Here is a 25,078-nt window from a genome sequence, read left to right as displayed (position 1 = left end):
GTTCTTGTATGTTGTGCATTTCTCTGGTAATTTGCATAACTGAAGCTAATTACAGATGAGTTCAGATTATAATGGAAAATAGAAACACATTAAACGTAACATTGTAAAAAAATAGCTTCAATATGAAACATTATTCCGTAGAGAACTTTTTCTTTTTTTTTCTTCGAAGAATCTTTTTATACACTAGGTCGGTCAAGTCTCCAGGATATAGCATCCTCGTTGGATTTCTTCTGTCTGATAAATTATAAAGAACATTTTTCCTTCTACTTCTTACAACAGCTACAATTTTGAGGAAATGTTTATTGCACGTGTCAAGTGTTTTAGTCTTATCTCATTTTCCGTAATCTCATTCTGTTTTCTTTGTCTCGTTTTTTAAGTGAATTTATGAACTGGTTGAAAAAATGTTCTTGGTCTTTCTTTTTCTGAACAACACGGAAACGTTGGTCTCTTCCATATTTCTCTGCAAATTCCTTAAAGGTAGTCCTAGGGATGACAAGGTAAAATAGTAATTACAGTATAATGAATACGCTTTATTCAAATAGCACATTTTTTGCAGGTTAAGACTGGTTGATTATTGAAGCAAAAAATAATCAATACTCTCATGGCACATTCCTAGGATAGGGATCAGCTGCTGTGAAACTATAACTCCCAGCATGCACAATTACTTGGCTGTTCTTGTAACTCCCATAAAAGTGAAAGATGGATTCTGGGAGTTGTAGTTTCAGAACAGCTAGAGTGCTGGAGGTTGCTGACCCGTGTCCTAGAATTAGCCATAACATTATGATTGGTGAAGATCTGGCTTTTGATACCCATATGTTGAGACTGTCAACATATGGATTGTAGTCCCTTCAGCTGTTACCTTGCACAGCTTCAATTCCATCCAACACAGTTAAAGGGGTATTCCCATTTCTTTGCAGGCCCCAAGCACATCCCACCTGGATGTGGCATCCAGAGGAGGGTTTATCTACTGAAACAGCCGAATAGCCGGTACTACCCTGTTTCTATATCTGTCAAGCAAGTGAATGGGAGCTATGGAACCAGCATAGCACACTGTTTCCATATCTCACAATTTACAGAAACAGCGTAACTCACAGTGATACATTGTTTCTGTAACTCCCATTCACTTGTATGGGAGCTACAGAAACAGTGTATCATAGCTGTATTGGCTGTTTTCATAACTCTGATCACCTCTGGCTGTCACATCCAGGACAGACAAGGTCTAGAGAGCCTTTTCTAAATATAGGTGTGGGACTTGTATCTATCATACATTTATACCCTGTAGATATACCATAAATGCTTAAGATGGAAGTACCCCTTTAAGTGAATGGAGTCAGCTAATTAATCCATACCCCCTGAGCAAAGGGGACCTGAGATTGTGACTTTGGGTTTTCATAAGCTGTAAGCCATAATCATCCAAATTATAACAAATAAAGGCTTGAAATATCTCGCTTTGCATGTAATGAGTCTATCTCATATATTAGTTTGATTTTTTAGGTTGCATTACTGAAATAAATGAACTTTGCACAATATTCAAATTTTTCGAGTTTCACCTGTATCTTTGTGAGTACATAATTTAGTTTTTTTTGTGTAGATTAATTTTATAAGTGATTCCAACTGTAGTCAAAGGAGAATATATACAGTAGATTAGACAATGTAAAAATAATTATCCTTTTTGTTGCTAGAAGTATGGCCCGTTATCATTAGAGATGAGCGAATTACTAAAAAATTAGATTCGACAGGTTCGCCAAATTTTCAAAAAGATTTGCTTTGATCCGAATATATTTGCAACAAATTGCAATAAAAACTGCTATTTCCGGGCTGCAGAGAGCCTTTATATACGTGTAGAACACTGTGCCTTGCAGTAACACGCATAGAGAGTCTGCTGGGGTAGTGAAATAATACTGTCAGTCAGTATGACATGCATATGACAGGCGTCGCTATTAGAAACACTGCACACTTCACTTATTTGGGCAGTCACGGGGTCAAAACTGACCAAATGACTCAAGTATTAACTCAGTCTTACAGGTCCATGTTAGCATCAAGAATAAGAGCACTCCTTTTACATCATCGTCAGATGATTCCACATAGATGTCTACAGAACCTGTTCTAATAAACGCTTATACAAGTAGAGCCCCCCGACAGAGTGGAGAGGGTGTCAGCAGTAAGTTTTTGTTGAAGTCACTGATTATTTTGCCCTTCCTCTGAACAATAACCCACAAAAAACGGATCCTGTCTGTGGAGCATCCGCCTTCACTCGGTCAGCATTTGCTCAGTAATCCATGAGTATCGATAATGCCCCAAAAAACAGGAGTGGATCTAAAACAGAGATGACACATGAAGGTAATGATTGCATGTCTTCTCTGTTTTGTACCCACTCCTGCTTTTGGCTACCAATTCATAAGCCAATTCTGATGCGACCATACAGGCCTTACAGCTGCTACACAGACAGGATCCGCTGTGTGTCTAATTTTTCCTTCCTTCTGACCGATCAGAAGAAAGGTAAAAAAAAAAGGTGATTTCAAGAAGGCCAAACAAGGACAATAGCAACCCTGTCATAGAGTGGGGAGGGTGGTAACAGCATGAGAAGTCCAGAGAGTGGCCCTATGACATAGTGGTGAGGTGGAAGCAGCATGAGGAGACCACCAAGTGGCACAATGACAGAGTCTGGAGGTGGCGGCAGCATCCGGAGGCCACAGAGTGGCACAATGACAAAGTGTGGAGGTGGAAAGAGAGACAGTTTGAGGGTTAATCGGATCTTGTAAGATAGATATCAAGAAGACCCGAAAAAACTAGAGATTTCAGGGGATGGAGATGGTAGAGGGGAGACAGGAACAATTATGGGTCAGGCGGGTGGAGAGGCTGCTTAAGGATCAGCCCTGCAGACAGTGTGGAGGTGACAGCAGCAGTATGATTAGGCCACAGAGTGGCACGGTGACATAGCATGGAGATGGCAGCATCAGGAGGCCACAGAGTGGCATGGTGACATAGTGTGGAGATGGCAGCAACAGCAGCATGATACCACAGAGTGGCAAGGAGACATAGTGTGGACATGGCAGCTTCAGGAGGCCACAAAGTGGCACAGTGACATAGTGTGGAGATGGCAGCATCAGGAGGCCAGAGAGTGGCATGGTGACAGTGTGAACATGGCAGCAGCAGCAGCATGATACCACAGAGTGGCACGGTGACATAGTGTGGAGATGAATGATCTAATCTGATGCATCAGGCATTGGTGGGTGGAAATCCTGGCTGATCCATGCCCGATTCATCTTGACAAAAGTAAGTCTCTACACATTTTGGGTGGACAGGCGAGTTCTTCTTGGGGTAACTATGGCCCCCGCTGCACTAAGCACCCTCTCTGATGCCACACTACTGGCTGGGCAGGACAGCTTTTCCAGGGCAAACCCGGGCAGTTGAGGCCACAAATCCAGTTTGGCTGCCCAGTAGTCCAGCGGATCTTCTATGACGACTGGCAGGGTGCTGTCAAAGTATGCCACCACCTGCTGGTTCAGGTCCTGGATCAGGTCTACCTGCTGCTGCTGGTGAGTAGTTTCTTCACTATGCGGGTGAAGAAAGCTGCTCATCAGTGACTCTAGACTCAGTCTGCTGGTGCTGCTGTCACTTGCAACGAAGTCGAAGATCCAGTCAACCAATCAAGAACCGCTGGGTTGCTGGTGCACCTGAGGCCTCGGGAAGAAACCCCTGCTGCCACACCCCCTTACTCTGCTGTGACCTGTGCCTGCGCCATAATCATTTATGCCTCTGACACTCCCCTGTGACATACTTTTAGCTGAACTAAATAAATTAAAAGCAAATTAAAACACCCCTAAAAGCGCCAAATATATTTTTATTTTCTTACTGAGATAGGCAACTAAAGGATTTGAAATTAAACTATTTAAGCGTAAATAACAGCAATATTGAACTGCGTACATATTTCTCGTATTGGACTAAAATAGGCCACTAAACGATTTCTAAGTAAATAACAGAAAAAGAGAACTGTGAATATTTTTCTCTTTTTCTCTAGAAATATGACAATAAACGCTTTTAGCGCAAATAACACCAAATGTGAACTGCGTCTATTTTTCTCGTATTGTAGTGAAATACGACAAGAAACGCTTTTAGCGCAAATAACACCAAATAAGAACTAAGTCTCTTTTTCTCTAGAAATATGACAATAAACGCTTTTAGCGCAAATAACACCAAATGTGAAATGTGTCTATTTTTCTCGTATTATAGTGAAATATGACAAGAAATGCTTTTAGCGCAAATAACAGCAAATATGAACTTAGTCTATTTTTCTCTTTTTATCTAGACATATGGCAATAAACGCTTTTAGCGCAAATAACAACAAAAGTGACCTGCGCCTATTTTTCTCGTATTGTATTGAAATAGGCCACTAAATGATATCAGCGCAGTTAACAGCAAAAGTGACCTGCGTATGTAGGGGTATTAATCTTTTTCCATAGATTAAAGCCACCAAAGGCTTTTCAACATAGCACTTGCACCCCAATAACTAATTGCTGGAATGACAGAGAGGTATTATGAGACTATCTGGATCCCCAAGTAATTTTTCGCTGCACTTATAAATCACTGGTTTTCACAATGAGGATTTTCCTATGACTCTCCCTAGCATCTGCACACATCACTTGCTTCCTGTGAAATGATTCCTCTCACTATCCTTTCCCTACACTAGTAAATCGCTTCTTTCCTTTTTTTTTTTTTATTACAATTAGTTTTTCTTTCACTCTCCCTAGCGCCTGCATACACGTCTGTCCCTGAACAAAGTACGATAGTGAATGGCAGACTCTAAGATGGCCGCCGTACTTATAGGGCTGTGGCATCACAGGGCTGGCTGCTGATTGGCTGCATGCATGGCATTATGGGTCATCCTGCCTTCCCAGAGTTCCTTGCCCCATGTCCTCACACGTGTAGCCGCCATTTTAGCCGCCATTGTATCCAGCTATCTGGCATGTTAGGAAAAATTTGCAATTCGTTACCACGAAGAGCGAGGAAATTCGCAATGAGGGGGTCATCTGGAAGACTGGAAACACCTGCCAGTTAGTGTTGAGCTAATTGAAGTTAACGAAGTGGACTTCGATCTGAATTTCTGGAAAAATTTTATTTGCTGCAAGGCTGAATTTCCTCGTGCTTCGCGGTAACAAAACTATTTTCCTTGAAATGGCGGTAAAAATGTTTAACAGAATCTTACTTACCACATCCATTTGAGCGCGAACATGTCAGCGCGAAATCTGGTGCGCGGTTACTTATGACGTCACCATGCCAGCCAACGTGATGACGAGATTTTGTGCTGGATCATTAAGAAAGATGGCCTTGGCAGCCTTTTCACACTCAAATGGATAAGGTAAGTACAATTTAATTTTTTTATGAGCAACCCCTAAAATGCTTTAACATTGATCTCAGATGCCACGATCAGCAATGAACACGGCATCTGAGGGGTTCAATAACGGGGGGGATGGGGCTTCACAATCGCCGTTCCCTGTCATTGCACCCACTACTTAGAAAAAAATGCTCTTCAAGACAAAGTCATTCGTCAAGAAGCAAATGTATTTTTTTTTTATTCGGCCAAGCAGCCAAATCACATTTTTGGGAACTTCGCTCATCTCTACTGGCAGTATATGGATACAATGATTTCAGTGGGATACAGTGCTTCATGCCATAATAACACTAAAGTAGAATCGGGCGCTTCCTGCTTTGTTCCCCCACAGATTACTTCTGATCTTAGGTTTTTCCTGCAGTCTACAATCAGCTTTTCAGCAAAGGCATTTCTACCCAAAAAAAGTACTGGCCAAAGTAGACAATTGCTGTTAATTATTTCCTTATCAGAAAACACAAAAAACATTCATATATGACCCCAACTTCTCCAAGCTGCCTCACGATATGTTTTCTTCGGTTTACTAATTACATTTTTCTTGCAGGCAGTCTGTTTCTTTGTTGTTCCAATTTAAGATTCATTTACGATAATTAGAGACATTTTCAGGTTTCGAATTTCATCATCTAAATACCATGGCATTTTACAATGTAACAAATTACGAAAACCTAAAAGAGATAAAAGTGGTTCTAAATTGCTTTAACTACTTTAATTGCTAAAAATCCATTTGTTTCCCTGTGCAGTAAGTAAGATATGGCCACCAGCCCTGTTTACCTTCTTTAGATAGATTTTTGACAATTTCAACCCAGATTATGTCACCGTACGCTCAAGATATACCCACAAAATACCACCATATTATGCCAAAATGGTATGCATTATCTTAATAATATTTCTTGGCCTAATGCAGGCAGATGGAACCATATGATACTGTAATGCCCAAATAATATCAGCATGGACCTGTTACAAACTTACTCTGCACCAAATGCTTCTGTTCTGGCCATGCCGGCAGAGGAATTGGCCTGCATTTGTGAAAATTGCACAGTTGTATAGCCAGTGGCCTAATGATCTTTGTGGCCTATTTAACTACAATGTTTCTCCCTTGTTATCTGGGCTCTGAACTTAGCAATTATTACTAAGTAAGATTTCATTTTCCCTTCAGCATTCTGAGTCGTTCTGTGTAGTAATTGCTAATTAAAGGAACTGTCCAACTGAGGATAGGTCATCAATATCTGATTAGTGGGGTCAACAGCCTCACCGATCAACTGTTTGAAGAGACCAGTGACTTCACATTCATCAATCACATGGCCTGGAGTGCTGCAGCCTTTCCAAACAGGATACCCAGAGGGCCGGCCAGTGGAGGTTTTTGGGGATGTATTTTCTGCTGCTGGAAGTATTTTGTGATGGACTGTGGTATTTGGCTGTTGGGGTGGTATAATGTGCCACAATAAGGTTTTGCTCGAAATGCCTTCTATAAATTTGGACTCAACTACAAAACAAGGCCACTTTTCATATTTAAGTTTCGTATTTAAGCTTCCAGTCTACCTCTGGTAATGGTGTGCTGCCATGCATTTTTTTAATACATTTTTTTAATTGTGAGGAATCGGGATAGGTCACCAGTATTAACCACTTGGGCAACATCTTTAGGAAATGTAGGCCCGGCCGTATGGCGGGGTTTACATGTTGCACCTCATCACAAGTGTGGTCTAGTGCATTTTTTGCCCCTCTGTAATTGCGGCAAAAAGCTGCTTTTAGCCACAGGTGTGGTAAAAGTAGCACCAAGCATTTATTACTGCTTATTACATTCCACCACAGAAGAAATTAAGCCTTACACATTTCAAATGAAATGAATGATCTGCATGTGTAATTCACAGATGTTGGATCGTCTGGACCCAGACACTCTTTGTAGTGATTCTATCATCCTCTGCTTCTCTTCTTCCTTGATGCAATGTATAATTACAAACATTGAGAAACTCCGTGTACAATTCACTTTTTAGAAGTGTTAACAATACCTTGGAGACAATTTGGATTCTTCTAGTAGCTTTTTAAATTCTTCTTTGGCAAGCATTAATTTACTCCTCTTTTCTTTATATTCTTCCTTAATTCGAGTCTTTATAAATTGTTCAAACACCTAAAAGTGAATTTACAAATGTTTTATCAGGACAATGTTGCATTAGCTTCTTACCAAAACTGTTACAGTATCAAACAGCCAGATTTATGATGACATTGTTGAATCTTGTATCTTAACCCTTTCTACCCCGGGCCAGTTTTAACCCTCCTGTCCAGGCCATTTCTTGCAAATCCGACATGCGTCACTTTATGTGGTAATAACTTTAAAACGCTTTTACTTATCCAGGCCATTCTGAGATTTTTTTTTCATCACATATTGTACTTCATGACAGTGGTAAAATTGAGTCAAAACATTTCATTTTTATTTATAAAAAAATACCAAATTTACCAAAGTACACAGAGGGCACAGAGGGCATTACTGCTACAAAGGGGGCATAGAGGGCAATACTACTACAAAGGTTCACAGAGGGCAATACTACTACAAAGGGACACAAAAGGCATTATTATTATTGAGGGGGCACAATGGGCATTACTACTGTGGAGGGGGCACAATGGGCATTATTATTATGAAGGGGCAATGAGCATTATTACTATGAAGGGGGAAAATAGGTCATTACTACTATTAAGGGGCACAATGGGCATTGCTACTATTAAGGGGCACAAAGGGTATTGCAACTGTTATTGGGGCACATTAAGGGCATAACTACTTTGAAGGGGCACAGATAGGGTATTACTACTGTAAAAGGGGCACAATGAGGGCATAACTATTGTGAAGGGGACACAATGAAAGGATAAGTACTTTTAGGCGGCACAATGTGGACATAACTACTGTGAAAGTTGTACAGTGAGGGAATAAATACTGTGAAGGGCCACAGTGTGGGCACAACTACCATGATGGGGCACAATATTGGCATAACTACTGTCAGAGGGCACATATCTGGACAAAACTACTGTGAAGGTTGTACAATGAGGGTAATACTACTGTGAGCGGGTACAATTTTTATTGGGGGGGGGGGTGCCACACTAGGCACGCCACTGTCCACTGGCATCTCTGGGCTACAACTTTGATGTGAGATGAATGAAGACACATAACTGATTACTTCACTCTATATCATTATCTAAAAATTGTAGGCACAAACTAAAAAAATAAAAAATTTAAATAAAACATATACAGTATATCAAAACTTGATTCAAACAATAGGTTGTTTTATGACACTATGTACATCCCCTTTAAGTTGTTGGCCAAGTTTCCACATACATGTATGAAGAAAGGTTATTAAATCAGACTGGTAGAGGCCTGACTTCCAGCACCCCTCGCAATCAGCTGTTTGAACAGACCACAGCGCTTGGATGAATCTTGTAGCCTCATCACAGTATACCAAGCACATCACCATACATTGTATAGCGACAAATGCAGGACTAATGTGTGTCCACCTCCGTGAAGTGGACATAGAAATTAGACAAAGAGCAAACAGACTACAAATAGATTTCAGTGAATAACTCAGTGGCTGTACTAAATGTTTAATTACATGCAAATGCACAAGGATCCAGATCCAGGTGTTGATTTGAAACTGTGGAATATTTTTTTGTGGGACAACCCCTTTATTGAAAGTTCATCAATGTAAAATCAAGCCAATTCATTATGTACAATACATACTATGTAAATTGGGTTGGAAACAACAGAATGCATTTTGAGGAAAGTAACACAGTTTTTTTAATGAAATTTCACACAGTCACCAGTTATGTACAACACCAAACTTGCCTGTTTTCGTTCTTCTGAGTTTAATAAGAGATATCGAGGATCAAACACGATTTTATGCAGCTCTTTTTCCCATGTGGAGAATGCAGACACCTGCGGAGCATTCAAAACAGTTTGTTCCATTATAAACATTTTTTTTCATCTTCCTTCTTGCTATAGTTTGCTGACACTTTAATGAACTTGAGAAGCAGCTAATTAGATCGTTCAGTGCAGAGTACCGGGAAGACTTACCAGTTGTTAGGGAAGAAATGTAAATATTTAAAACAATACCCGAGTCATTGCAGGAAAAAAATTCTCATCATTATATCAAAATCTGAAGGTTTTTTTTTAGAATAGTTTTGATATAATTCATTGCAGAGTAATTCCACTCATATTACTGATGTAGCAGAGTTAAGAATATCAATCGGTTGTTGTAGAATATCAGGGTTTAAATCTGGCACTGCTCCTATTATCGCTCTTATCTGCCCTTCTTTCCACTTGGTCAAGCTTCTGGTAATTTTTTTACAGTGTTGTTTGCAGCCCTATTCTTACTGTCATATTATAGCATCTATTTTCTCCTAATTAAAGTCAGATACTAATAAATGTATTTTTTTTCTAAACTGGTTACATTTGACTGCAGTTTTCTTCTTTTTTTTTTTTGTAAATGATTATGGTATGGCCACATGGACCACAGGAACCTATAGACTGGAGACAACTCATTGACCAATTAGAGGATGTTGTGGGCATGCTCTATAACAAATGTAGAGGTCATTGTGCAGCGAGGGGGAGGAGTTGAGCTGTGACCATCCCCAATTGTCATGAGTAGAGATGAGCAAAGTTTTCAAAAATTCGTTTTGGACGCTTCAACAAATTTTTTTTTAAAAATTCATCAATCACAAAGCGTGTTAAATCAGCTATATTCCGGCCTGCAGGAAGAGCGGATCTCGGTGTACATCACTGTGCAATTGCAGCAACATGCATAGCTAGACCTTTCTGGTAGTGAAACAGTTACTGTGATAGGCAGATGGACACCCCAATAACAGTAGAACTAGACAGCTTATTCACCCCAATTTGAGAATCAAAGGCTAATCTATTTAATTTTATAGTACACAAGGTGGACACCCCAATAACAGTAGACAGCTTATTCAGCGTATTCACCCCAATTTGAGAATCAAGGCTTAATAGAATTGCTTTTCTATTAAACAAGGTGGTCAATATTTAATTAGATAACTGTGTCATACACAGGGATTGATGCAAACTGCAGTCTCCTATGGATCGCTTCAGCTACAGATTACAGTCCCTGAAGTCTCCCTATGCTCTCCCTACAGTGTGTAAAAACTCTCCCTACAATCTTCCTAAACTGTCCCTGCACTGTCCCTGCTCTCTCCCTATCTAATATTCCACAATTAAAATATTTTAACAACATTGTCCCTAGCATTTGTCACATCTCTCCCCATGCTCATCTCACAATGAAATAGCAGAGACCGCGTGGAATGAGGCTTTTAAAGGGCTGTGACATCACAGGGGTTGCCTAGCTGTTGCTTGGCTGTCTGCATGGCATTATAGGTGATCTTGTGTTCCCGGGCTTCTTACTTTCACTTTGTCACAAATGTAGCCGCCATTTGGGAAAAATACGATTCGTTACCACGAAGCATAAGAAATTCTGATTTGAATCGAAATTCAGATCGAATTCCACTTTGGATGCTTCAATTTGCTCAGCACATGAGCCCTGAATCTGACATAGAGGTTTAAACAATTTTTTTCCAACATTGTAACTATCGTATGTAGTTACATAGCAGTTTTATTATAATTCTACTGGCAATATAGAATTAAAGAGTTTTTTGGGGAGTAGAATATTAATGACCTATACTCAGATTAAGTCATTAAAGCCCCTGAGGCCCCTGTGCTATGGTGAAAGCGGTGGCTTCCTTACAGCACATAAAAGACAGCACCATATAATGTACAGTGTCTGTTCTTGGTATTGCAACTGGGACTCATTTGAATGGGACTGAGCTGCATATAGGCCATGTAACCAATAATAGTGACACAACTGGCCCATGAAGATACCACAGGCAGCTCCCATTGATCCAGTGGCATGCCTAAGGTGTTTGGCACCCGTGATGGGTCCTTTCTCTGGCACCCCCATAAGAAATTTAAATAATTGCACCCCCTCACTGTAGTTTTGCCCTCATTGTACAACCTTCACAGTAGTTTTGTCCAGATATGTGTACCCTCATGATAGTTATGCCCATACTGTGCCCCCTCACAGTACTTATGCCCTCATTCTACAACTTTCATAGTAGTTATACCCACATTGTGCCCCCCTACAGTACTTATCCCTTCTTTGTGCTTCAATATTTAGTCCCTCATTGTGCCCCCCCACAGTAGTTATGCACTATCTGTGCCCCTTTCACAGTAGTGCACCACCTTCACAGTTGTGATGTCATCTTTGTGCCCCCTTCGGAGTAGTTATGCCCTCTCTGTGTCCACATAACAGTTATGCCCCTTCACAGTAGTAATGGCCTCTGTGCTCTTTCACAGTAGCAATGCCGGTTGTGCCCCATTCACAGTAGTAATGCCCATTGCACCCCTTCACAGTAGTTATGCCCACTCTGTGCACCACAACAGTTATGCCCACCCCTTCACAGGAGTAAGGCCCTCTGTGCCCCCATTCATAGTAGTAATACCCATTGTGCCCCTTCATAGTAATAATCCCCATTGTGATGCCTTCATAGTAGTAATGTTCTCTGTGCCCCCTTCATAGTAATAATGTCATCTTTGCCCCTTCATGATAATAATGCCCATTGTGCCCCTTCATAGTAATAATGCCCTCTGTGCTCTCTTCATAGTAATAATAATGCCCATGTGCGCCATTTATAGTAGTAATGCCCTTTGTGCCCTCTTTGTAGTAGTAATGCCCATTTTGCCCCTTCATATTAGTAATGCCCATTGTGCCCTCTTCAGAGTAGTAATGCCCATTGTGCCCTCTTCAGAGTAGTAATGCCCATTGTGCCCCCTTCATAGTAATAATGTCCATTGTGCCCCTCCATACTAGTAATATCTATTGTGCCACCTCCATAGTAGTAATTTCATTTTTGTCCCCATTGTGTTAAGAAAAAAAAACAGTAACTACTTACCTTGTCCCATTCCTGATGCTCACATCCAGCTCTCCCTTTCAGACACAGATCACTCTACAGCAATGTGTGGGAGGAGCACAGGTAGATTCTCAGGCTGCAGGATGTTCTCACACAGGCCAGCAGTGTGTTCTGTATCTGCAGGCTGAATAGTGGAGCAGGGAGCAAAAGGCCTGATGAAAAGAAGGAGTGTGGGGAGCTGAGTGATAAGACAGTCAGTGAGTGATAGGACCGCAGCTTCCCAGTGCTCCAGCAATGAGCGCTTCCATTTGTATTGATGGAAGCACTCATTGCTTCTGGGCTCTGGCACCCTCCTGACAGCAGGCACCCAGGGCAGACTGCACCCCCTCCCCCCCCACCCTCGGCATGCCACTGCATTGATCAGATATTGATGACCTGTCCTGTGGATCAATATTGTACTCCTAGAAAATGCCATTAACTGAAATTGTGCGATTTCCATCGGGTCTGGCAGCTTTGAAGCATATTCCAAACTAAATCAGTAGGCAGCTACAAGCTGGCCCAATTAAAAATTATACCAAACATGTAACTAGGTGAACATGCCTACCCCTCTCTCAAGAAGCATGTTCCTAAAGCATATCATCCGATCCTCCAAAGGGGGCACTGATTTTATGGATGATGATTTTTCATCTTCCTCTTCAACTTGATCAATGGCATGCGAATCTTCTGTCCTGTGTAAAAAAAAAAGAAAATAATACTTTAGCAAACCATTGTTATAATTTTATAACATAAGGTCAGATATATATATATATATATATATATATATATATATAGTAACTGTTCCTTTAGGACATAGATATGTCCCTAAGGACATATGGACTTTACAGAAGGACCCCCTTGTATTGGCAGGAGCAGAGAGAGCTGCTGCAAAACTAAGTTCCCTCACTCAGGAAACACATTCTCTTTTTTAGTGGCCTCTGTAAGAGAAATATGTGGCCAATGGCAAGCTCCCCTTGTGAATACAGCCAATTTATGAGAATTTCTGCTGTTAAAACCATAGAAAACCATTGGGGAAGAGAATATCCTAAATCCTAGGGATTCATTTTAAATAAACTATTTTAGGAGCCCGCTTTGGCTCTGAAACGCGTAGGTTACGGTCTTTTGTCCTACGGAGGCCACTATACTCGCACCAGGTGACGTCACCGCAGGCAGGTTTCCCGGGTAACGGATCAAGCTCCCTCACGCCGCGCGTGCTTCCGGCCGGGGCCGCGCTGCCATTTGACAGGAGAGCAAGAAGAGCGCCGCAATCTCAAAAAGACATTAACATCTGTATAAAAAGAACCCAGAAGAAGCAGCACAGTGGAGCATCGACAGCGGGATCACTTTGGAGTAAAGAACGAGCAAGGTACTGAGGGTAGGGACTATAGCAGTACTAACCATTGACTAACCATTTTTACCATCCTAGCAGCAGACTACCTGGTGACTCAGACTGGCACTAGATAACAGTGCAAACTCCAAGGACTAGCTGATTGTTATTGTGCACCAGCGCTTGTGTCTTTTATCACCTACTGGTGATATAATTTCCTCTTATATTTTATGTTAGTATTGCAGTATAAGAAATTGATTTATCTTCAAAATATCTGGACCAGCTGGTAACCCTAACTTGGCCCCACACCTACTCTGTTCAAAATTTAAAGGGGCTGTACAAGATCGCCGATTTCTTCCAAAAATGCTGATACACGTCTACGGATGGTGTGTATTGCAGCTCAGCCCTATTAATTTTAATGATGCTGAGCTGCAATAGTCAATGCAGTCCATGGATACAAGTGGCACTATTTTTTGAAAAAAGCTCAAACATCTAATCTGTCAGTTCCTTAAAGGGGTTGTCCTACTTGGGACATTTATGGAATATCGCTTGGATGATAGATAGAGGTCCTAACTCTGATACTTGCTCCTGTTTCCAGATTGGGACGCTAAAGTGACAGCAAGACGCACATGTGCAGCCACCCTACATTCAGCCTTATAGGAGTCCTGAAACTTCTAATCATTATCTTGGCTATTTTTTAAAGCCCCATAGTGGTGAACGAAGGGGTGGCTATGCTTGCACGGCTTTCTCTTCATTCATTGCTATGGGTCATCTGAACATGCCCACTTGAAGAGGAATGGAGAGGATGGAGAGGATGCCGTGCATTTGATGTTTGTTGTCCCTGTTTGTAGCACTGTTTTTGGAAAAAATTATAAGAACTGGTTTTCAAATCCTGGAAACCCCTTTAAATAATAAAGTAACCTGCTCTTAGACCTAAATATTTTTATTCTTAAATTGTGCCAAATATTTATTCTGCAAGTACCTTAGAAAAACAGTATTATATTTTCATGTCTAGCATGTAATACGTTGGATCAAGTTTTACTATAGTCGGCTCGTGCAGCTTTAAGAGAAGCTTCACAAGGAAAGGTATTTTTTATGTAATCCATAAAAGGTTGCATAAATAGTTTTAGTGAGCTCTAGAGGTCCGGCTTAGATCCCCTGACCACTTTTCTTGAATAGAAATGAGGAATCACTTCAGCTTCACTTTCCATATATTATTCATGGATTTGCAGCCACAGAAGAATGATACAGTATATGATGTAGTGTGCTCTGATTCTGGAAACAAGCTTTATTCAACCATAGGCTCATTTATCAAGAGCTGCCGTCACTAGAACTCCTTACCTAGAAATTTATGTCCATAAAAATTGGCAAATCAATAATTTTGCTTATGTTATTATTTACAATGGTTGATAGGGATTCCCTTGAAAGTACGGCTGAACAGATTGGCTGCTTAGGTACAATATAAATATGCAAGTGAAGAAACAACATTTTTTACATTATTCGTCATGACGAGACTTAATTCAGCTATACTTAATAAATCCATCTCAAAATCTCTGTATAATGTATCAATGGAAGTAAAAAAGTTTTGGATCCAGGCTGCTACGCTCACTGATGACTGTTTACAACTGTAGCAATAACGCATCTGTAGAAAGTTATATATATTATTGAGTGCCCATGTGGGCGCCAATATGTAGGGAGAACAAAAAGACTTTTAAAAAAACGCATCTCCGAACATATTACGAATATTAAAAAGGGCCTAGAGACACACACACTATCTAAACATTTTAAGTTGATGCATAATAAAAATCCTGCAGGTATGAAATTCGCCGCAATCGATAAGGTGGACAAAGGATGGAGAGGAGGGGACCACATAAGTAAAATGTCCAGACTAGAGTCCCAACGTATATATGAATTGAATACATTGATGCCGGGTGGATTGAATGCAGAGTTCGAGTTGTTCGGATTTCTGTGAAAATTGGTGGATGTCCCCCGTGGACGGCAAAACCCCTGCAGGTTTTCTCTCTCCTGGGGGGTTCGGCCCTTCGCGGGGGACCTCCACCCGTCATCTTATCCCCATTTTGGGAAGATTCAATCCACCATTGATTCTAAATGATGAAGAACAACAAAATAGTTAAAAAATGTATTGAAAAAAAATTATTGAAAAATAAAATAAATTAATATTTAAAATAAAAGAACAAATAATAAAAAAGCATTGAATAATGATTTTTCGTTGGGAACGTGTGAATAATGAATATGATCCCCAGATGACATGTGTTCACTAGGACATTGAAGAATGAGAGACTAAATAGTATTGAGAGTAATATTGGATTCGGTTTTTAGGGGGTTAAAAGCCTCTTTTCCAGTCTCTGGGAACAAAGAAAAGAGTAACCTGTATCAATCTAGTGCTGGTTTATTTTAAAGGTATTACACCCGGATATACACATCTGATAGGGTGAATAATGGGGAGATTTATATATAATTTGTTACTTAAATCCCTCCGATTAATAATGAATAAACCTGAACTACATAGATATTGCAGGAATGTCTTCAGGTTAACGTGGTTGAAAGTGAATTGAAACATAATACATTAGCCCATGATTGTATTGAATATATAGGTTGTCGAGTATTAATGTGTATAAAGGAGAATTCAGTTTTAATGAATGAGTTTTTATGGATAAATAGGTTGAAATCCACAAAAAATGGACTAAAATCCGTACCAGTTTTTGAGGAAAATTAGGAGGATCAACACCAGTTTGAGCAATTTGAATCATTAAGGGCTCTATAAAAGCAGACATTTGTGGGGGAGTCACTACCACTGAGGAAGGGGCAAAGTACCCCGAAGCGCGTTTGGTGAAGAGACCCCCTGATCGATCGTAAGAAGTATAAGCTGGAGCTACCAAGGCTGGGTTGCACTTTAAATTACCCAAGGATTCCGCAACTTGTTAAACCCTGACACGCCGGCGGCTACAAACACAAAGCACGAGGATACAAGGTATCGTGTCGCAGGACAGCCGACGAGGGGAAAGGCACTGTGAGTCCCAGGGCTTGCCAGCTCTAAGTAACTACGGAGCGGCAGCCAGAGGACCAGAGTGACACCGGAACGAAAGCCTTGCAAACATACAGCTACGGCAGGAGTAGTGAGGAGCGCTTGGATCAGAAGATTACCGATCAAGAAAATTACATTGCACAGTGAGTAAAAGCGGGACGCCGCGAGTATACTCATTCAGGTGTATTATATTGACTGCAGTATCTTAAATCTTCTCAAAGAGAATATTAGTGTGGACTCTGACTTTATTGCGATAATATTGCTTGCAACTACATGACCATTAGCAGCAAGAAGCCAGGATTCCATCGTTCTTCCATTTCTATGGACTGGTCACTGTTTTAGCGCTATTGTGGCAATATTTAATATATATATTATTTTTTTATTATTTTTATTTTTAGTGTTGTATTTTTAGGTAGTATTTTTACATTTTATCAATTCTATTCAAGTCCATTTGATGGTTTTAATATGATTATGCGTTTATCTACCAATCAATTATATGTATAATAAAGTGTTTGATTCACCATAAAGTGAGAGTGCCCAGTATTTCTATTTCTATATATTCAATTGTCAGAGGAAGGGCGGATCCACTTTACTGGGAGCACCTCCACCTGATTTTCCTTCATTCCTGTGCGTCACATTAGCATATTCTTTGTAGAAAGTTAATTTTGTTCGTCCCTACCCTTGCTCTGAGCAACATATTCTGAAATGTGTGGCATGATTTACAAACTTAAAAAGAAATAACTAAAAACTCATCCCTCTAAGTTAAAAGGTTGTCCCAAAGCCCAAGAACTTTTGCAAGGTGGCTGGACAGAGTTTGAACCTAAAAAACCTCCAACTTACCTTTTCAAGGGATCCCGGTTCCAGAGCCCTGGCCCCTGTCTATGCTGTTTTCGGTCTCCACAGGCCAGTTACTGAGCCTTAGCAGGGACATAGCCTGAGAGGCACATGCTGAGGATTAATACCATGCATGCACACATCACCACTGATGCCATTAATTGACCAGCAACTGTGCCACAGTCATGGCGTGTGGATGATACATAATGCCTCCAACCCAGCAGAGACCTGAAGAATGAGGGCCATTCATGCCATAGCGCTATACATATGAAAAGGGTATACATACATACATAATAAAGACAATGGCACTAAGCATGAACAAGACGAGTTACAAACTGGTACAGAAGGAGAGAGGGCCCTGCCCGTGAGGGCTTACAATCTACAAGTTGAGGGAAGCGTGGATGCGGTAGATGTTTTTGAGTAGGTGGAGGCAGGTGGTGGGAAGGGTTTGGATGTGTGGTCGCAAGGAGAGGGCAGAATCCAAGGTCACTCCAAGAGCAGACTTGGTTGACAGGGGAGAGTGCGCAGCCATTGATCGTGATAGATAGTTCTGTTGGGGGTGTTGAGCAAGATGGGGAAAGATGATGAATTCTTTTTTATCCATGTTAAGTTTTAGAAAGCGAGAGAAGAAATAGGAGGATATGGAAGATAGGCATTGTGGGATTTTGGTTAGTAAGGTGGTGATGTCTGGACCAGAGAGGTAGATTTGTTTGTCATCTACATAAAAGTGATACTAAAAGCCATGGGACTCAATGAGCTGTTCCAGCACGAACGTGTAGATAGAGAAAAGCAGGAGTCCTAGGACAGAGTCTTGCAGGACACCAACAGAGCGGGAATGAGACAAGGAGGTGGTGTGAGAGTGGGAGACGCTAAATGTCCAGTCTGTGAGGTATGATCCAGGAGAGGGCCAGGTCTGTGATGCCAAGAGATTAGAGAATTTGTAACAGAATGGAGTGGTTGACAGTGTCAAAGGCAGAAGACAGGTCAAGGAGAAGGAGGACAGAGTAATGTTTTTTGGTTTTGGCTGTTAGTAGGTCAATGGTGACTTTGGTAAGGGCAGTCTCAGTTGAGTAGTTGAGTAGTGGGGTCGGGTCAAAGAGGGAGCAGGAGGAGAGGTGAGAGTACAGTTCAGAATGGACATGTTGCTCAAGTAGCTTTGAGGCATATGGAAGAAGTCATATGGAGAGATAACTGGACAAAAAAAAAGTAAAGGCTTTTTGAGGATGGGTGTAATGGTAGCATGTTTAAAACCAGAGAGGGAAACACCAGAGGTTAGTGATAGGTTAAAAAGATGTGTTAGGGCTGGGATAAATACTCTGGTGAGGTTAGGGATTAGGGATGAGTTGATTAGGGCTGTGGGACAGGGAAGATATGAGAGATGAGAAGTAGGCCTAAGTTTGCATCAGTGAGTAAGAATTTGAAAATGAGGAGGGATTGCTTGTATGTGGTGAAGTGATCCTTAGTGGGATTTCTTCCATCACCGCTCAGCAGCCCTGGAAGCTTGTCTGAGTTTTTTGGTCAGATTGGTGTGCCAGGGTTGTCTGTTGATTTTTTGGGTTTTGTTGTGTGTCAGGTCCAGAGCTGTACTTATTGTGGTGTTATACAGGGGGTGGCAGTATCTGGGTCTTGGAGGGAACAAATAGTAGAGAGTGGCAGAAGAGAGTCACAAAGCAAGCGAAAGTCGAGATGCTTAAAGTTCCTGCAGGGGTGTGTTAGTGTGTGGACAGGGGAAGCAGCAGAAGAGACCAGTGAAGAGAAGGTGAGTAGATTGTGGTCGGATAGGGGAAGATGCGAATTAGAAAGGTTAGATAGTGAGCAGGGGGGTGTAAATATAAGATCCAGAGTGTGACCATCTCTGTGGGTGGTAGCGGAAGACCACTGTGAGAGGCCGAAGGAGGAAGAGAGTGATAGGCGTTTAGAGGCGGCTGAGTGGCAGGTGTCAATGGGGATGTTGAAGTCACACATAATGATAGTGGGGATGTCGGCAGAAAGAAAGTGTAGGGGCCAGGTGTTAGGCATAATAGCTTCCCCAGCTGCCTTGCAATAGGTTTGGGTTTTGGACAACCCTTTAAAATGATGCAAAACGGATTACCTCACAAGCTCCATCAGTCTTCTAAAGTGGTTATAGAGCCTGTCAACTGCCCGCTCTTGGCCGATAACCTCCCCCACAACTAGGACTTTATGGAGCTGCATTGTGTTTATTGATACTGATGAAGAACTGTTAAAATCCAGTGGAATGAGCAGATCTCGGTGAAGAAATGGATGAAACATCATCAGCTTGAAGGATAGATTTAATTGTAGAAGTAAATACAGCAAAGAAGAAGAAACAATCTGGCAAAGGAAATTCTCAAGGGTCATGAGACTGGAATAAGTTACAAAGCTCATGCAATGTTTGGCTTTCCATGTAATCTGAAGTAGGTCCAAACAGGAAGCAAGATGGCTTCCATTAGTATTCACACTGACCATCTTTGAAATGAGCAAGTATGAGTGGTACCTGTGATTAAATCTATACCTATCTGCTCCCTAAAGCTCCTTTTCGGCTCTATAGCTTCAGGGCTGTCTTCACTGGACTTTCAGTCCCCACCTGTAAACTTCTGCATGGATGAGGTCACATGCTCTCCAATTACTGGACTCAGCGTGACATGTCTGTAAGTGACATGTGACCTATCAGTGATGTGCCACTTGGGGACACGTCACTGCTAAGTTCAGTAATTGGCTGCATCAGAGTACATTACCCTGTCCTTGTGGAAGTTAACAGGCAGGGACTGAAAATCCAATTAAGACACTATGATTTTTTTTTATATTAACACCTACCCAACATCCACCATACACATACAGTAGATGCTGGGTCTTTAAACACGGTGGCCACTCAGGAGCTGTTCAAGCACCATAGCCAGAGGTTACTTCTTCTATCAGACAGGAGACACCTGGTGGCAGAATTTTGATAGGAGACAACTCCGATTATTGACTTTTATCCACTTCAGATGCTTACAGTCCATTGCGACCATAGGCATCTGAGTGATTTTTTAATGGGAGCAGAGTGTCCCTGGTGATCACCTTTCAATTACTATAGCAGCCTGGGGCCTTTTGAAAGCTTTGCAGACTGCCAAAGTAAAGTCCCTTATTAAGCTTTGCATGAGGAAGGGCTTAATAGGAACACAGTGATATTCCCATAGACTGCAATGATAAACCATTGCAGTCTATTATATAAGCAATCTAGTGATCGGATGTTGAAGTTCCCTAAAAAACAAAAAGAATAAAAAATTCAAATAACCCCTATTTTCCTTTATTACAAATTAAAATTAATAAATAATAAAAAATAATAATAATAATTGCTATCGCCTTGTCTAAAAATGTTCAAACTATAAACCCTTCCAACTGCTGTGACGTATTGGTACGTCACAGTGGCTGATGTGATGTATGGAGTAATATAGCAGGCACCAAGATGGAATGATGGGAAATAACGATCATGCCGAACCCTGTTATTTAACCCCTCAGATACCGCAATCAACACTGATCTCGACATCTATGAGGTAAGGCAGAGGAATGCGGCTCCCTCTGCCTTCCGATCTGAGTCCCCGCAGTGAAATCATGGGAGTCTGATTGGTTACCATGATAGAATGGACGCTTTTGAAGCTTTTCAGGCCTGCCATGTACACTCACCTAAAGAATTATTAGGAACACCATACTAATACGGTGTTGGACCCCCTTTTGCCTTCAGAACTGCCTTAATTCTACGTGGCATTGATTCAACAAGGTGCTGATAGCATTCTTTAGAAATGTTGGCCCATATTGATAGGATAGCATCTTGCAGTTGATGGAGATTTGAGGGATGCACATCCAGGGCACGAAGCTCCCGTTCCACCAAATCCCAAAGATGCTCTATTGGGTTGAGATCTGGTGACTGTGCGGACCATTTTAGTACAGTGAACACATTGTCATGTTCAAGAAACCAATTTGAAATGATTCGAGCTTTGTGACATGGTGCATTATCCTGCTGGAAGTAGCCATCAGAGGATGGATACATGGTGGTCATTAAGGGATGGACATGGTCAGAAACAATGCTCAGGTAGCCCGTGGCATTTAAACGATGGCCAATTGGCACTAAGGGGCCTAAAGTGTGCCCAGAAAACATCCCCCACACCATTACACCACCACCACCAGCCTGCACAGTTGTAACAAGGCATGATGGATACATGTTCTCATTCTGTTTACGCCAAATTCGGACTCTACCATTTGAATGTCTCAACAGAAATCGAGACTCATCAGACCAGGCAACATTTTTCCAGTCTTCAACAGTCCAATTTTGGTGAGCTCGTGCAAATTGTAACCTCTTTTTCCTATTTGTAGTGGAGATGAGTGGTACCCGGTGGGGTCTTCTGCTGTTGTAGCCCATCCGCCTCAAGGTTGTGCGTGTTGTGGCTTCACAAATGCTTTGCTGCATACCTCGGTTGTAACGAGTGGTTATTTTAGTCAACATTGCTCTTCTATCAGCTTGAATCAGTCGGACCATTCTCCTCTGACCTCTAGCATCAACAAGGCATTTTCGCCCACAGGACTGCCGCATACTGGATGTTTTTCCCTTTTCACACCATTCTTTGTAAACCCTAGAAATGGTTGTGCGTGAAAATCCCAGTAACTGAGCAGATTGTGAAATACTCAGACCGCCCCGTCTGGCACCAACAACCATGCCACGCTCAAAATTGCTTAAATCACCTTTCTTTCCCATTCTGACATTCAGTTTGGAGTTCAGGAGATTGTCTTGACCAGGACCACAACCCTACATGCATTGCAGCAACTGCCATGTGATTGGTTGACTAGATAATCGCATTAATGAGAAATAGAACAGGTGTTCCTAATAATTCTTTAGGTGAGTGTATAACTCCCTGAACTGTGCAAAAAAGCAAAGCTCAGCAGGGAATGTGTCAAAATTCTATTCACCCTAATAGATCTCTATTTGGGTGAATAGGACAAGGGATCAAAATATCTTAGGTTTTAGCCCCCTAAGGTGGTTAAAAGTTAATACTATAAAAGTAAAAAAAAAAAAAAAAAGAACATTAAAGATTAAATCATCCCTTCCCCAATTTTACATATATTTTCCATATATTTTTTTTTCAGCTTCCCACTAGATCATATGGAATATTGAGTAGTGCGATGAGAAAGTTCAACTTCTCCCACAAAAATCAAGCCCAGATTGGATTATGTGAACAGTAAAATAGGTTATGGCTACTGGAAGGCAGGGAGGTAAAAATAAAAATGGAAATGGCTGAATCAGAAAGGGGTTAATGAAGAACTGTCAGGCAATTGTCATAAAATATCACATCACAAATTCATTTTAATAATTTATATACTTTAAAGCTCCACTGGGGATGATACTTGTGACCCCACATTTCACAATTTTTCCTTGGGTGTCCTCCTAGTCTTTACTCATCAGTGTTTCACTTCTGTACTTCATATTCATGTTTGTTTAAAAAAAAAAAAAAATCAAATTAAATCACTGAAATATAAGACATCGCCCTTAAGTTTCACCTACTTGAGTTAATCTTGCGATAAACCCTATTAGTCCAGCAGCTTGTGGTTACGCCACATACTCTGCACTGCTTTAAAAAATAAAGTAATTTATTTGTTCACAATGTCTAATTAAGGAGTCCATTTAGAACATTAGTGTCACATAGTTGCCAGAGAAATTAATTACTTGCATCAACTTGAATGATAAATGACAAAGCTAGGACACTGTAGACAAGTTACAACTTAATGATGTGACATGGCTTAATATCCAAGAGGTTCTTTAATCTCTATTAGGCTAAAAACATTTAAGGGGGGTTGTCTGGTTTAGAAAATCAATTTCCAAATACCCTATTAGGGAATTTTGAGTTAATAGTTGGGGTCTTCCATGAGGAGAAACTATTAGCCTGAGATCCAGAGTGGAAAATATCTTTCACCCTTGAGAACCCAAACATTTAAAGGGGGTTTTCCGCTTTTGTAATATTGATTACCTATCCTCAGAATAGACATCAATATCAGATCAGTGGGGTCAAACTCCCAGCACCCCCTCTGATTAGTTGTTTGACGAGAACGCAGCTCTTCTATGAGAGCTGTGTTCTCTTCAATGTTTACCTGCTCGCCGTCAACATTGCAGCTGCGAGCAAATGTGGTTACAATTTTGCCATCCCTTTCACTTCAATGGGATGGCTCCCTCCTATTTAAGGGAATGGTTACGTTGGAGTTGTAATTACACCTGCTTTCTACTGCAATGTTGACAGCGAGCAGGTAATCATTGAAGAGAACACAGCACTCATACAACCACTATGTTCTCTTCAAGCAGCTGATCGACATGTGTGCTGGCAGTCGGACCCCTGCCGATCTGATCCTGAGGATAGGTCATCAACATTACATAAGCGGGCAAACCACTTAAAGGCTATGAACACCATCGGGGCTATTTTATAATTGCATTTTACCTATTCTGGGCTAAAAATCATTTTTTCAATTGATCTTTATTAAAAAAAATGTCAGCAGCTTCTGCTCCACATGATTAAAGGCCTGAACCTGAACCCGAACACAACCCGATCTGCACTCATTCACCATGAATGAATGGAGCATTGGTGCCCTGCCTGTAAAAACAGGCTAAAGCAGCTCTAAAGAATGCTCATTTGTGCCAGTGACGTCACTGGGCTTACTGCAAGACACAAGCCTGCGCCTAGCTTACCCATGGAGAGCCAGATACGTCACTGGATGTCCAGAAAATTCTCTTGCCCTGTCATGTTGCTGTTCTGACGACTATGTATAGCCCTTATCTCTGAATTCCTGACAGCTCATAAACATAGCCTTATTCCTATCTGATTACAATATGGCTTAAATAAGTGTTTAGGAGAATTCAGAGATAAGGGCTATACAGTACATAGCAATCAGAACAGCAACATGATACTCTACAGCTAGGCTGAAATTTAATCCTATGGAACAGAAACCACTAACAATTTTTAATAAAAAAAACAACAGAAAAAAATATTTTAGGCCAAAACGAGTAATATGCAATGATATAAAATTGCCCCCAAAGGTGTTCTTACCCTTTAATGCCCTATACGAACAAGCATAGGGATTTAAATAGCAACTGTGCAACGTTTAATTTTCCCTGTTATAACACTGCAGGGAAATTGAACACTTGCTCCCTCTTTAATGCTTGCTAAAAAGTATGGATATTTTCCAACTATAAAACAGATGCTGGTTCCTCAGAATGCTGTCAGAAACTTTGGGCAAAATATGGAGCTCTTGGCCAATTCCATGAAGCTCTATAACTCCTCCAAACGTTTTCCCTGAAAAAATACTGTCCTCCTTTAGGCTGACGCTAATGTCTATGCAGGCCTTGACAACAGGGACATCAGACAGGACTGATTTAAACCACCTGACCAGCAGCATAGGAAATACTACAACTGGCAACTGCAATTATGTTATCCCTACACTCCTAAGAACAGTATTCATTAATCCAAATACTTTTGACACATTTAATACACCTTAAATGGGTTTCTAGGACTGTAGAAATGCCGGCCTATCC

General features: G+C 41.0%; 1 protein-coding gene across 1 annotated transcript in view; it reads right to left on the bottom strand.

The window, feature by feature from the left end:
* Window positions 1-326: 326 nt before the first annotated feature.
* The window catches only part of TCERG1L (transcription elongation regulator 1 like), a 324,890-nt gene continuing 300,138 nt past the window's right edge, over window positions 327-25,078 (bottom strand). The window contains exons 11-14 of the mRNA XM_044299170.1: window positions 12,891-13,014; window positions 9,216-9,305; window positions 7,396-7,514; window positions 327-483 (exon numbers count right to left, since the gene is read on the bottom strand). Of these exons, the coding sequence (XP_044155105.1) occupies window positions 327-483; window positions 7,396-7,514; window positions 9,216-9,305; window positions 12,891-13,014 (490 nt within the window). The remainder of the gene's footprint in view (window positions 484-7,395; window positions 7,515-9,215; window positions 9,306-12,890; window positions 13,015-25,078) is intronic.

This window comes from Bufo gargarizans, chromosome 6 (assembly GCF_014858855.1).
Source record: "Bufo gargarizans isolate SCDJY-AF-19 chromosome 6, ASM1485885v1, whole genome shotgun sequence".
In the NCBI taxonomy this organism is placed as follows: Eukaryota; Metazoa; Chordata; class Amphibia; order Anura; family Bufonidae; genus Bufo; species Bufo gargarizans.
This window is presented reverse-complemented; position numbering and strand designations above follow the sequence as displayed.